The following is a 15,720-nucleotide window of genomic DNA, read 5'->3' as shown; positions in this document are numbered from 1 at the left end:
ACATAGAGCTTGCACGTGATAAAGACAGTTGACACAGAAGGATTTATATAACAACAGAAGCTGCTATAGATCGTGTGGTGTGAGGGTTAGGAGCATGGACTCTATGGGTTTGAATCCAGCTCTTGGCAGCTTTGTGACCTAGACAAAGTAGTAATCTCTCTGAGCCACATTCTCACCTGTAAAGTAAGAATAGTGACAGTACTTACCTGATAAGGTTAAGAAAAAAATGAGTTAATATATGTAAGGCGCTTAGTCTGGCCTGCTGTTCGCTCCTGGGCTTTGCCTGCCTCCCAAATGAGCAATAACTACCATAGTTCAGAAGATGACCACTCTGAACATGGAGAGATGAAGTCATCAAGGTTAGGTCTTGAAGAAGGAACAGGACTTTGTCAAACAGAAGGAAGAGAGTCGGCTATTTCAGGCTTGGGAATAGAATGGATGTGGCCTATTCAGGGGACTTTTAGAATTTGTATAGGAAAGTACCAAGTGACACAGGTAGGCAGGGATCATATTTTAGTGAGCGCTCAATGTAGACAGAGTTACAGGGGATCTTGTAACAGTGAGAAGCAAATAGAGATTAGGGGGAGGAGATTAGCATGGGCAAAGCAATTTTTTCAACAATTAACTTGGTAAATTAACTTTAGGATGGAGACGGAAATCAAGGATATCAGTTTGAGTAATAGTATAGGCTTTGATATGCTAAGGACCTTGGCGGGAATGAGGGGGGGTTAAAAAAAGAAGAAGAAGAAGGAGTAAGAGACATAGAAAAAAAGGATTAAAAGGTGACATCTGGAAACAGGTGTGGGGAGGAGTTGGGGGGACCGGCTGGCAGGAAGAAAGCCTGACTGGCAGGAAGAAGTCTGTATAATGACACATATGTGCAAGTTCAGAGGGACAGGTGCTTTGGGGGAAAGGATGACAAGTTTCATTCACATTTGGTTGCATTTTATCCAACAACAGGACACGAATGTGGAAGCTAGAATTTGGAGAAGCAGAATTGAAGTTCAGGAGAGGTCAAAGCTAAGGGTGTGTGTATATTTGGGACTGAATCAAGTATAGGTGAGAGGGAAAGAAATGAGAGAGGGTGAAATTTCTAAGGAGATGAAAGGGCAAGAGTAAGGCAAGATAACATACCAGCCAGTAAGCCCCTGGGAACAGCTGTGAGGATCAAATTAGGTGACATATAGGACAGCATTTATGGGGGCGGGTGTGATTAAATACCGCATAAATAGGAAAAACATAGTGAGTGCACGATAATGAAGCAAGCTGCTTGCTTTTTTTTTTTCTTTTTTGCCCCGTTTCATAGAATTTCCAAAGCTGAAATGAACATTAAGACATTTTGTAGATGAGGGAATTAGGGCTCAGTGAAACTGAATTCATTGGTTTCCCCTGAGATGGCTGTACAACCAGACCTGCCCGTTTTCAGGGCTGTTCTCATATTACGGGCTGCCGCTCGGGCTAGTCCTGTCTCTCAGCGCCTCATTGGATACGGTTCGAATAGTACTCGATTGTATACAAAGCATGAAGGGCTGGATCCCCTTGCGCTGGGAGCCTAGCGTGAGTGCGCCTGCGCTCAGCAGCCTGCAGCGCGCAGAAGACGCGTCTGCTGGAGCACAGCTCCCTGAAAAGGAGCGCTCAACACACACCGTGGCATTGGATGTCGCCCTGTTTCTCTTTTACATTTGTATTTCCTTTTAGTTAATTAATTTTGCAATCTTTAGAAAATGAAATAGGCAGTTTACTCATATGCCCCTTATCTTTGTATGCATGTTAGTTAAATAATTAATCCATTGTTTATAATATTGCTTCCAAAAAGATATTGAAACGAGATACTGTTTTATATGAGGAGGCTTTAAATCTCAACAATGTTTATAGCCAAATGATTGCAATAGTTATTTTTTAAACCAGACCAGTTAAAATCGAAATAGCTATTTTTGAAAGTGTATAAAAGTGATGTCGCATGTACGATCATTTTGCACAATTTAACATAATTTTATTGAAGGGATAGCCATTTGAGGTCTTAACTTTTTTATGAATTCCTTATGAAGTCATAGAAATCTTAATACCTTTCTAATTTTCTTCTTGAAGGAAACAATTTGGAAAATGCCAAGGACAGGAACATAGAAAGCATTTAACATAAACTGAAATCATTAATACTTAATGGGAAAACATAATAATCCATTCCGAGTCTTTTTAAAACAGCAAGTATAAAATCATCCATTTTAGGAGGCTAGAAATTTCTTCAAAACTGGTGCTTAAATAGTGCTTATTCAAAGAAGGACTTGATGGAAATAGAACCCGTAAAACCCAAGGATTAGAAGGAGGTGGATGGTGAGATTCAAATGACTTCATTTTAATTGCTATTTGTCGTCAGTGATTTCCACTAAGCTTGCTCCCACCCACGCCTGGCTCCCTCGAGACCGTTGGGTCAGCGGTTCTTCTGTGTTGTTTATTGTTTGCTGGAGAGGAGGGATGTCCTTTCATGGTTTCTTCAATTTCAGAGTTGTAAAAACCCCTTCTGAAAATAATTGGCGGTATCAATTGGCCCAATTTGTTCGCGGAAACCCCTTTTATTTTGAACCAATGAGGCCCAAAGTCAAGAAATACTTGGGTTAATTTAAGGAAACCACAATTACAGCGTTCTTCTTTTGCAAATTTCTGACTGTTTCATCACTTTATGGCTTTTTCTGTCTTCTGTTACTGTCTTCCCTTGCTGACCACTCGAGCTGTCTCAAGCCCCCTGCCTGGGCAGAAGCCCACCCAACCCTCCACAGTCATCTCTGTCGTGAGGCTCATGGGATGGAAGGAGGCAGTACTGGAACTCGAGGCTTGGAGGCTCAATTCTGCAGCCAAATCCTAGTTCCACCTAGTTTTTTAATCCTGGGCAGGATACCTAAACTCACTCTCTTTCTCGTTCTCCCTTCATTTAAAAAAATTTTTATTTTAATTTTATCGAAGTAATGCCTATACAGTTAAAGTGTCAAATACAACAGAAGTTCTTTTAACTGGCCTTCTCTTTAAAGGGTTTCCCTGATTAAGCAACTCTCTCCCTTCCCTAGATATAGCCTACTGACTGATGCTCACAGCCAGCTCACCACCAGAGCCTCACCTGCTGTCCCTCGAGCCTACCTGTAAACGTCTGACCCCACCTGTGGGGGAGTATGTGGACCAAGAGTCAGTTGTGTTTGTTCCCAAACTAGCTGTGCCAATTGTACTTGTTCATATAATTATTCAATTCAATAATAAATTATGTAAACCAGTGACACATGGGTGCGTAAAAGAATTGCTATTTCTATGAAAATGTTTTGGAAAGACTCAATAAAGTTCAGTTACTAAAAATAAAATGCTACAGAATTAGATGTGAAAATATAATGGTAAAACGTTAGGAAAAAACTCCAACAAATCTAACAGGATTCTGCTTTGTGTCTTTAAGTTCTCAATCCACTTTAATGGGACTGAAACTAGGAAATATAGACGATGATTATGGGTGTGGTTTATGTAAAAAAGTGAAGAACTGGAAACATGTATGTAGTTATATTCCATAAGCAGAAATCCAGATCATATTCCATAGGATTCTTCTGGTATTAAATTAGATGAGGTTCACATCCAGTGCTTGGCAGCATGTCTGATATTTAATAAGGATTCAGTACATGTTTGCTGTAATTGTGGTTATTATTGATTTAATAATTGTACATCCAGGAAAAGAGAAAAGAAAGTAAGGTTACACCAAATCAATATTTCAAAAGAAAATATCAGGATAAACTTTTAAATCCAACAACCAAATATTAGCACAGAACCTAAACTTCACTGTGATAATTTTTTTGCATCGAAATATCTTTATGTAAAATTAAGAGAGTATTGATAATCACATTTATGAAAGGTTTAGCTGGGGGAAAAAAACATTCATTTGTGAAATATAACCCTATTTCAATTTTAAGAACAAATTGCCACATGGGCTTAGGAAACTGTCCAATCTTTTCTTGTCTTTGATTTCCCTGTTAGGTAAGCATGATGATAGACTACGTGGTTAATTTATCATGTGGCCAGAAGAATTATTTTGAGAAAAGTACATTATGGTTATATTTGTGTTCTGTCACTTGAATGTGAGCTCTGCCTGACTCACTGTGCTATTCAAGCTGCATGGAGATCTCAAACCGTCAGGAAAAGGATCAGTGAAAGGCTATTTTTTTTTTTTTAAAAATTGATCTCCCATCAAAGCTCTAGACCTGTTCACTTAGCATGGTTCTTATGCCAAGTTTGAACAGGTGAAACCTGCTTTACCACCAAGAACAAAAATGGCTCAGAATAAAGTAATGTGTTGAAGGGGAAAGATCCCATTTCATTAGATCGTCTATGCCACTAAATTAAGACTTTAATATCGTAATCGATTTTGTAAGCACAATAGAAGAACATGTACCCTGGATGTGAGGTTTAAACTCTTATTAATTTTAGGGACTCTGGCCAAACCCAATTAATTTCTGTTATGTGAAACAAGCTGAATGCTGACATTTAAAGTCATTTTCACAGCTGACCATGGAAGAACACTCATAGTTATTTAATATATTATCATATAGCAAGGAAGTCAGTCTATACTGATTGTATGGACTGAGCCCAACATCCTAGGTAGTCATTACATTTAAAAATATATAGAAATAATGATGATTTAGAAGATATAGTCAAAACCTTTAAAGAACTATGCATGCTATTACTATTATTGGGGGGTGAGAGAGGATGCTTTTTCAGGAGACAATTCATCAATTCAAAAATAAGTGGTATTTACTTTCTTATCTTTTTACCAGAGCCTCAAAATTAATATTAATATTAACCCTTGAAAAAGAAATATTAAAATGTAATTTAATTCAATACGTATTTATACATGACACTAAACTAGGTTTGGGGAAGTTATGAAGAGCAGTAAGACTGGATCAAGACTGGATATAGTAAGTTTACTATATGAGTAAGGGTAGGAGACCTACATCCTTCTAACTAGTATACTTCAGTCTGTGATGTGTGAAGAGCCAGACTAGACCAGGGAAGTGTATAGAATCCCTGAGTGTAGTCGCATTGTTAATACCCTAATGTCAGGTTTCCTGAGACCCTTAAGAAATTAGCAGGTGGCGTTTTCCTGGGGCTGTGAAGAAGGGAATGGGCAATTGCTGTTCAGTGGGTATAAAGTTTCAGTCATGCGAGATGAAAAAGTTCTAGAGATCTGCTATACTACATAAACAATACTGTACTGTACATTTTAAAATTTGTTAAGAGGGTAGATCTCGTGTGTTTTTACCACAATAATAAAAAAAGAAATTGGCAAGTGGCCTTGCACAGCCTTTATATTTGAGCCATGGTAGATGGGGGAAACAGCCTGTCGTGTCCACGTTTTTTAAGGAAATGACTTGATCATTATAAGCCAGAGAGCTTAAAAGCAATACCTGATGAGAAAAATTCCTCAAGCAATCAATAGGCAACTTACCAGAATACCATAAGAGATAAGCAGCCACAGTTGACTTTTTGAATAACCATTTTTTCCACATCAGTTTAATTTCCTTCCATGGTAATGTGACAGATTATTACATAAACAATAAGAATATGCTGGATAAAATCAGTTTTGTATGGACGGAGATTTTGGGTTCTAGCCTAAACAACATTGTTATCACCAAGCCATGAAAGTATGACCTTAATCATGCTCCAGTTACATGGGTGAACAAGTAAATACCGAGTTGCAATTACATCAAAGTGGGTTGAAGCAGTGGATTACATATCAAGTTCCAACCCATGCGAACTTGATACCAACTCCTATCAGTTGTACTGTAGGACCTCTATCTTATTGATGAGCTATACAAATGACTTATAAATGCCTTCATCCAAAATGCAGAAACTACTAAATCAAGTGGACCTGTGGATACCTTATACCAGGAAACTCATCACAATACAATTCAAAATGCCTTGGATATATTTTTTTAAATCATTCTAAAGACAGAATAGCATTTAATTGACGTGAGTATAAACTGGTATATTTTAGCACAAATGAAATTTGATGAAAGTTTGATTAAAAAGGCAAGAGCCAATTTTTCTCAATTAGGGTTAGAAAATCAATTTCATAAATGAATCACATTGATAGCAGATTATTTCAATGCTGCAAGATAGCAGGACAGAGACTTAAGCCTATCATTGGTTAAGCCTCACCATTCTTAAACACTTGTTCAAGTTTTTATCAACATACTTTGAAAGGGATATTTAAAAAAACAAGACAGTATGTAGAGAGCAAAACATTAGATATACATATATATAATATAGGATATAATATATATTAATATATAGTTTAATTATATATAATAATATATATTAAAATTATATATTATATAAAATATTGTGTGGTATGGTATATAATATGTATTGTATATTATATATTTATCATCTGTTATTTAAAGTAAGAATTGGAACTGTGTAATCTAGAAAGCAAAAGTCCAAATAGTCATATAATTACCATCTTGCAGTTCCCTAGAATTGTTCTCAGAATGAGCTGAGGCTCTCCTCTCCCCACAGATGAGTAAACCAGAGGAAACATAGTATGTAACGGTTAACAACTTCATCTGGCAGAAAGAGGTCCTTCTTGATTATCAGGATGAAGAATCGTTGGCTCAAGAAAAATCCCAAGATTTCTTTCTTAGAGCTCTTCACTACAGAATAAACTATCATTAGTTCTAGATAATTTCAATATCCATGGGATCACTTCCTGGAAAGAGCTTTTTTTCTTTTGTCCTAGATTTCAGTTCATTTACTCTTCCAGGCTTCACAAGCCAGGGTATCCTACAGTGGACCACTGGATACTCCACGCCAGGAGATGCACATGGCTTGTCTATCCTAACTGTCAATTTTACCCAAAGAGATCTATCTCAATGCTCAGAGATATTAAGCAGCAACTAGAATTGTATGTCAACACCCTGATATGTTATGGAGTAGAATGCCAAGACTCCAGGGAAATTTTCTTGCTTGTGATGGATATTTTGCAGCTCCTTTTACCACACTAGTCCCCGGCTCCATTTCTTTCACGCAGAGGGTACGGGCACAAGCTCAGTCTATTCTGTGGCAAAGTCTGAAGGTAATGCCCGGTTTCCTAATAAGTGACATCAAGCCTGTCCCCTCTTTAGTAGCCCGGAAACACAGGGATGACATAGTCTCTTTTACGACCCTCTCCTCTTTTATGCCCATGATTTTTCTTGCTAGAAATAAAGTATCAGAGACTTGGAGGCATCTTCATGTAGAAAGTTTCTTAAACATCTTCACGTGTGCTGGTTATATATCAATTTCCTTTCTCTTCTCTTCCAGGATGGGGGCCAGTAAATTACTTGCAGCCTATACCCAGAATCAGTGAGTAAACGCTCCATAATGAGTCTCAGGTAGTTGTAGATAAGCAGAACAACAGCTAGAATAGCTGACAACCCCATAGTTTCACTTTTAAACTCCTGTTCTTATGATGGTGACCATCACCAGAAAGCACAGCCTAGGTGGCATGTTCGGGTGTATAAAGTTTTGGAGGGTGGGGGAGAAAAGCAAGCAAACCTTGATCCTTGCCGTCAAGAAATTTACAAAGGAAACCAAAGGCTTTAAAGCTAGATTTCAGTTATATCCAGCTTAATGAATAATTAATGTTCATCTATTTGAAAAAGTTTACATTTTCCCTATTTTCATTTAAAAAGTATTTAACACTTCCCTAGGACATTGGACTATATTCTTTATTTTCCAGAAATGTCTTCTTCTAAGAATACAGTAAATTCAGATTTATTAATTCTTAATTCATTAATTCATATTTATTAATTTTTATTAATTCAGATATTGCTAATACACAATTTTGGTGATTTGGCACAGACAAAGATGAAATTTACCTTTGAGTTGTTCTGCAAGGAATGGATTTGATAAGAGAAATGGGGGAACACCTGTAACTTCTTGAAAGAGAATAATTGTTTTCATGGCTTTAGTATATACAGTGGTCTTCAGGCACAAAGATTCAGCTATAAAATAAGGATCCATGTCATTAAGTAGATGTCTCCTTAGACTTTATTGAGGATCAAAGTATTGAAAGTAAAAAAACTGCATTTATTTCAATAAATTCTGAGTTTCATAATTCAGTCTAGCTTCTCCCTTTTCCTCTCTCCTTCCCCAAACTCATTATTCCAATCTAGTGAAGTTTACTATTGTGTTATACATGAACAAAAGCATTTATTAATAAAAGAGGGTCATTTCCTATTATCTTTTTTTAAATTTACCAATATAAATTTTAAGTTTTTTGGATGCTTATCTGTAACATTGATCACCTGGATGACAGTAGTGTATTTACTTTCATAGGAAAAATGATGTATTGTTCCCTTTCCTTTTTCATGATTTCATACAGCAGGTAATTTTTTTTTTAATTTAAAACTCAAAATTTTCACAACGTAGGCAAGACAAATTCCTAGGATAATAGTGAAGATTTAAGGTGAGAAAAAATTAGCCCCCAAATCAGATCATGCCCTCTTTAGGGCATATTGAAAAACTGAATCACCGTTCATTCATTTATTCAACAAACACTTAGTCAAGGGCCATGCTTATTGCTTTACGGTTTGTAGATATAAATAACATTCTCCTCTTGTCTTCATTGTGCTGATAGCCCGTAAGTTGAAATAGAGATGCAGACAAATAATTTTCTCATGTAATAAGAGATGTGTTATCCTGATAAGCAAAATGCTTTGGGAACACAGAATAGACTGTGTTACACAGCAGGTGTAACATTTGAGCTCATTCTTAAAGAATGAATAGAATTTCTACAAGTAGAGAAAAGAAGGGCAACATTTCAAATCAGTATTAGCAAAAGTATGGAGATATGGAAGTACTGGGATTGTTCAAGAGAAACAGAGCAGACATAATTAGTTGTAGAGAGCTGAGGGGATGGGGAGTGGGATATGGTGTATATAAAGGTATATTACTAAGAAAATATGCCCTTGCTTAGTGATTGGAAACAGCAATTGGAGCTCAGAGAAAGATTTGGGAGTCATCTGCAGAGAGTTGAATGTGAAGAAATGGGAGTAGATAAGACTATTCATGGACAATTGAGAGAACTTTTAGAAACACAGAATAGAATCAACTTCCTGAGATAGGAGGAGAGGAGGGGTAAAAAAAAAAAAAAGATAAATTTGAAGGTGGATATAAAGAAATTTGAGGGAGTTTATGTTTAAGAGCTTCAATTTTCTTTCCACTATACTGTTGGATAAGCATGGGATATGGAATAGGAGGACACAAGTTCAAATCCCAGCTCAGCAGCCCATGAATGATGTAACGTGGGCAGTTCACATAACCTCTCTACATTTCAGTGTTATCTTCTGTGAATACAGAGGCAATGATAACGTGTAATTCATAGGTTGGAGAACTATATAATGTATGTGAAAGCACATTCTAAGCTGTAAAGCGCTCTATATTGAGAAGCAGCCTGACATAGTGGCCAGGTCACATGCAGAGTGACCTCACTGAGCTCTTGTCTATAAAATGGGGATGATGATATACAGCATGTATGGGTTATGGAGATTATTAAAGATAAGGTATGTACAACATATTCACATAAAGGTGCTGTACAGATGGGAACTGCTAGATGATTATCATCTGTGAACAGGAGCTTGTCTCAGGGAAAAAGAAAAAAATTGTAATGGGGAATGAAAAAAAGAAAGGGACATGTAAAAATGTTTTTAAGAAGAATTAAGAGCCTATTCTGAAAATATGACTTTGCGTGTACAGTCATACCTATGAGCTCCAAAGCAGCCAAAATGGATGATGTGATGGTCTGGAGTTGGGGAAGATCAAAGCAAGTCCTGGGCCATTGAGAGCACAATTGAAAATGTTGGTCAGTGCAGATCCCAGAAGCTTGGAGACCTGGTACTCCAAGCCCTGTACTCCAGCCTCAACACTGGGTTGGCAGGATACTGCCTCTGATCCTAAGACTCTTGTCATTATCAAGTAAGTGAGTTGAGTTACCAAATGCCCCCAAAGTTGTATACTCTCCCATCAGCTAAGCTCCAGCCACAAGCTACTGCTCAGAGATCCACCAGACCCCTCCCTGCCCCTCCTACCCTCTCACTTTTCACCCCTGGCTCACAGTCCCTACCCCAGCCTATACCCAGCCTCTCCTTCCACTTGAGTTTTGAGGTTCTTCCCTAGCACATGAGGCAGGAAATAAGTTTTCCACCTCCTCTGGCTAGGAAACTGGAATATGAACCAAGTAAAAAGGAGCCAGACTGCATACTAACTTGTCCCTCATGCCATCAGCACCAGTTCTAGACCTCAGTGCTGAATTCACTGGTTGCAGTAAGCAGGACCACACTTCCTTTCCCACACCTGGAAGTGGATTATCTCCCAGCCACTAGGATAATGGCCAGTGTCCTCTTAAAATGCTTAGTGAGCCTTGGGGACCCTGGGCCAGAGCTGCCGAGACCTATCTTGATATTTATTAAACTTACCTCAGAGGGAGATTTGAATTGCTACAGCACGTCCTCAATTTGCCAAATGGCAGTAATAAAGAAAATATAGGCTATATCTTGCACATTATTGACTCCTATTTTAATTAATGTAAGGCACATTTCTCATTTGGGAACATGGGTGATTCATTCAGTCAGTAATTATTCGTTAAGGATATGCTAAATTCAAGGTGCTAGCTACTATCCACGATCTTTCAAGATAATGAATATAAGCATCTTCCATGAATAATGTTTGAAATGTTAGGAATACCCTGTGAAATTCAGACAAAATTCTAGGTTTCTGTGAAAATACAACTGCAGAGACTCGTTAGTGTGGTTGAGTCAATTCCAGCTCCCAGTGACCCTGTGGACAGCAGAGCAGAACCCTGCCTGGTCTTTTTGCACCATCCTCTCACCTACTGGCGCTGTATCAGACAGTGCTCCACTGCTATTCATAAGGTTTTCATGGCCAATTTTTTCAGAATTGGGTGGCCAAGTCCTCCTTCCTAGTCTGTCTGAGTCTGGAAGCTCTGCTGAAACCATCCTTGAGAGACTCATTAGGGGCTGGGAAACACCAGAGCTTTTTCTTCTCTCTCCTCAGGCTTGGCTCCCAAAGCCTATTTTTCTGTGAATACCAACAAGGATCACACATAATTCACCTCTAAGCACCTTCCTTCCTATACATTCCTTTCAGCCAGCAATGGTAACCTGCAGGTGTGTAGATTGTTCCAGAACGTATAACATCCTTACTCCCCACACATGGTCCTTCCCTATGTGGCATGAGCCAAGTCATGCTGAAGTGCAGCCCATCTCTGCCTCCTCCAGGATAGGAGGCCCCATGTGATGCTTCTCCTGATTTGGTTTCAGGCTGGGTATTCTCCCTCCGTGCTGCAAATGCACAGCAGCCCTTTCTTGAGTGTGCTTTAATTGCCTGCTGCCATGCCAGCCAGACCAGAACACCCTCTGCGGCTACATTTCATTCCTACCTGGTTTGTATGCAGTCTTCATTCCAGATTTGCTAGAGGGAGCAACTCACCTCTCATTAGAAACAAACACAAACATCTTCCATCCATTTTATTTCTTCAGCCTTAACTGCACCTTCCTTCTGTTTCCTCCTGGAATCAGCATGTGTCCCATTTCTGGGTTCTTTGTGTATTTTCCTCTTTACACCTCATCTCTACCCTTTATATATCTCATAGATTTTAGCAACCCTTGGGAGACCATCTTTTGGTTTATTTCCCATTTAGTTGGAAGAACACAATACTCGTGCTCATTCCGTAGCAAACTCAAAATTAGGAGTATGTGTGCAGCGGCATTTCATTTATATATTTTTTTCATTGTTGTGTAAAAATCCTTTGCCATGTAGTGAAATGATGTTCAGGGTGGGACAGTCCCATAAATCCTTGCCAAGGGATACAAGCAAGCATACAGTCCAGATTGTAACATCACAGACTTGGGGATCTTGATAGAATGGTAAAGGCGGAGTCCAAAACTTGAATCTTCTTGCTCCAGATCCTATACTTCCGTGGGCCTCCATTTATAGAGACTGAAAAGTAATGCTTTCTTTCTATTTCATGAATGGAAGGAATTCAAAATCATTTCTTAGGGTCATTGAACTGAGAAATGTTCCTTGGATTTTCATGAAGAAAATCGTTGGGCAGGGTTTATGTCTCAGCAAAAGGGTACACACATTCAAGGACGATACCTTTTTACATATTGATAGCACACTCTCTCCCGGAGTAGAGGGCCCACCTTTCTGGAAAAGCTGCAGTGTGTCTGATTTTAAAGGCAGAGTTGCTCCTGGCCGCCACTGCAGGTGCCCATGTAGAGTCAGTCCACACAACTGGTGCTCACGCCCTAGAGCTGTGCATTTTGTAGGCGTTCTCCACGACACAGTTCCTGGAAGGGACTGTTGTTTATGTGTACCCAGTGTCCTTGTGCTGGTGCGGCTCCAAGGGAGGGAGGCAAATCTGATATTCAGGAGCACTGCAGATTGCAGAGATGTGGCTTCCCTATAAATGGGGACGCCAACCGCACACTAGGCGTGGCTCGGCGTTTTCTAGGGCGCACGATGCTTGTTCCTTTGTGCTCAGCTTCTCTGGGAATGAGGAGAATTGAGAAGAAGGTGCTATGGTGTTAGAATCAAGTTGGGGTTATTATTAAGGTTACAGTGTAAAGGGGGCAGTTACCCATATTATAAGTGTCCCTAGCTGGCAGCCTTGCATTTGCACATGCCTGGGACATGCTTCCCATTGTCACCCAGAGCATTCTTTTCTGTAAATCCAGGATTACCAAAGCTAGTAGGAAGGGATAGTTAGAGACTTTTCTACAGCCTTCCTAAGCTTATGTAAGAATTAGGCCTTACAGATCTTATGATGCACATGGTGATATTAAAAAAAAAATGCGGGGGACCGTCTGGGTGGCGTAGCAGTTAAGTTCAAGTGTTCTGCTTCAGCGGCCCAGGGTTCGCCAGTTTGGATCCTGGGCATGGACCTATTCACTGCTCATCAAGCCATGCTGAGGCTGCATCCCATGTAGAACTAGAAGGACCTACAACTAGGATATACAACTATGTGCTGGGGCTTTGGGGAGAATAAAGAAAAAGAGGAAGATTGGCAACAGATGTTAGTTCAGGGACAATCTTCCTGGAAAAAAAAAAAAATTGATAATGAGGAGTTTGCATTAGAACAAAAAACTGCAGCATAAACCTTCAGATTCATGGCCTAACAATCTCAACTGAAAAGCCCTCATGTTGCAGGATGAAAAACCAAAGTACTCTTCGCCAGGCTCACCTACTCTCAGAGAGACTCCAGTACCAAAACAGCTTGCAAATTCTGCACACTCTAATGCTATTATGCCCAAATCCATAAAAATAATCCGTGGAGTTGTTGGGATTTTTTCTTTTGTGGGGGAAGGGGATACATTCTTGTATGGGAATAATTAACACAGAAAAAGTGGCATCCCACGGTTAGTTTAGCTGTTCTTTTAAATATTTTCCTGGTACCTAAATTACACGAACACATTATTTTAATAAGCTGACCTGCAAGTGTTTTTCCCCTTCTCATTGAGGTGCAGAGTAATCTAGAGGGTCAAGGTTTCCAATCTTTTTCTCTTGCATTAAGATGATCTGTCATTTCCATTGTGGCTACACCCAAAAGTCAATTTTTGGTCTCGTTAAAGTGCCCTATAAAATAATTCAGTGGTGACGAAGATGGAATTTTTCTCAAAGTGTAACTACTCCCCTTGCTGGTGTACTGTGGCAATAACATCATCTTTGAAAACTTAATCTTGATTCAGGATTTTTTGTTTTGGGGTTTGCTTGGGGTTTTTCGGTAATTCTTTATCATGTTTTGAACTTCACAATAAATTGAGGCTTAATATAATGAAACTGGATAAATTAGTATTGTCATCATACATTGTAAACCAGGTATGTTAAATTCAATAGAACAAGAATTTTTTAAATGTTTCTTGTGCCTAGAAAGTAGGGAAATATTCTGAATAATGTTAGGGTTAAAGTTTTTTTTTAAATAATAGAATCTCTTAATTTTTTAAATTGAGGTACAATTTATATACAATAAAATTCACAGATCTTAAGTGGTCAATCCAATGGATTTTGACAATTGTATACACCCTATGTAATAGCCACTCAAAATAAGATATTGAATCTCATATCCTAAATATTTCCCTCATGGCCCTTTATAGTCAGTTCCAATCCAGGACCTCACCGCTTCCCTCCCACCCCCTCATCTCCTTCCTACTGCCCAGGCAACCACTTTCTTAATCCTAACACCCTAAGTTAGTTTGGTCTATTCTTGGACTTCATCTGAATGGAATCATACAGCATATACTTTGTAAATGCTCCATTCACTTACCATAATATTTTTGAGATTGTTGGATAGTTCATTCCTTTTTATTGTTGAGTAATATTCCATTGCATGACTAAACTACAAATTTTTTATCCGTTATCCTATTTTTGACATTTGCATTGTTTCTAGTTTGGGAATATTATGAATAAAACTGCTCTGAAAATTCTTCTACAAGTCTGTTTATGAATATCTGTTTTCATTCCCTTTGGATAAAGACCAAGGAGTGGAATTGCTGGGTCATAAGGTAAATGTTTACTTTTATAAGAACCTGCTCAACAGTTCACCAGCAATGGTGAAAATTCCACCTGCTCCTCATCCTCACCAACAGTGAGTATGAAATGGTATCTCTTGTGGCTTTAATTTGCATCCCTGATGGCTAGTGATGTTGATCATCTTTTTATGTGCTATTGCCCATTTGTCTGTCTTCTTTGGTGAGATGTCTGTTCAAGTTTTCTCTCATTTCTACTGGATCATTTGTCTATTGTTGATGGGAGGAGTTCTTCATACATTCTGGCTACAAGTCCTTTGTCAGATACACGTATTGTAAGTATTTTCCCAGTTTGTGGTTTGCCTATTCATTTTATTTAAAGTGCCATTTGATGAGCTGAAATTTTTAGATTTGAGAAAGAACGATAAGTTACTAATGGTTAATGCTTTTTAGTGTCCTAAGAAATCTTTGTTTACCCCGAGGTTGTGAAGATATTCTGCTATTACTCAAAAAGTGGTGATAGCAACTCTTTTAGTTGGGAATAATAATGAGGACAGTTTTAAGGCAGATTTAGAGGATGTTTATAATGACTGAAACACAGTGCTCTCTGCATTTTTATAGATTTGTGATTACTTGTTAATTTTCAAGTGTCTCCTTGATTTATCCTCCTTTTTTTCTGAGAAATAAAAAAAAATAAACCTATGTGTTTTGAGAATGGTCAGGATTGAAGTACTAGAAAAGAAAGTTCAATGTGAGCTTTGAATTTCCTGTATGATAATGCCTTTAGATAATTATCTTTAGAGTACATGTGATTTTATAGCATTATTCGTGTCCTTGAGCAATGACTGAAATTCCAGAGAGCCAGACCATGCTATTTCTATTCTTTATCCTCATCTTTGCAGCAAGAGGATGATAGCAAATTATCAGACTTTCCTAATAATATCATTTGTTGCTTACATTGATTTAATATACAAAATTTTTAATATCTTAAATATATATACAATATACATATATAAAATATTCTCATCACCCTAAGTGATACTGTAACATCACCTAGGGTTAAGGAAAGCTTTGATAATATTTATTCCTTTGATTAATATTTATTGTGCTGTAACTATGTGTTAGGCACTGGATATGCTGTGGTGAGCAAACAGACCAGGTACCAATC

The 15,720-nt window shown here is 38.3% G+C and overlaps 1 protein-coding gene across 4 annotated transcripts in view; it reads left to right on the top strand.

Annotated features, from left to right (window-relative positions):
* CHST9 (carbohydrate sulfotransferase 9) overlaps positions 1–15,720 on the top strand; it is a 253,426-nt gene that overhangs the window by 129,693 nt on the left and 108,013 nt on the right. For 2 of the 4 annotated variants that reach the window (XM_058556927.1, XM_058556930.1), the window contains one exon: positions 7,327–7,368. The exons of the other annotated variants lie outside the window; for them this stretch is intronic. In XM_058556927.1, coding sequence (XP_058412910.1) covers positions 7,327–7,368 — 42 coding nt within the window. The remainder of the gene's footprint in view (positions 1–7,326; positions 7,369–15,720) is intronic. 4 annotated transcript variants of the gene reach the window in all.

The sequence above is a fragment of the Diceros bicornis genome, chromosome 16 (genome assembly GCF_020826845.1).
Source record: "Diceros bicornis minor isolate mBicDic1 chromosome 16, mDicBic1.mat.cur, whole genome shotgun sequence".
Classification (NCBI taxonomy): domain Eukaryota; kingdom Metazoa; phylum Chordata; class Mammalia; order Perissodactyla; family Rhinocerotidae; genus Diceros; species Diceros bicornis.
This window is presented reverse-complemented; position numbering and strand designations above follow the sequence as displayed.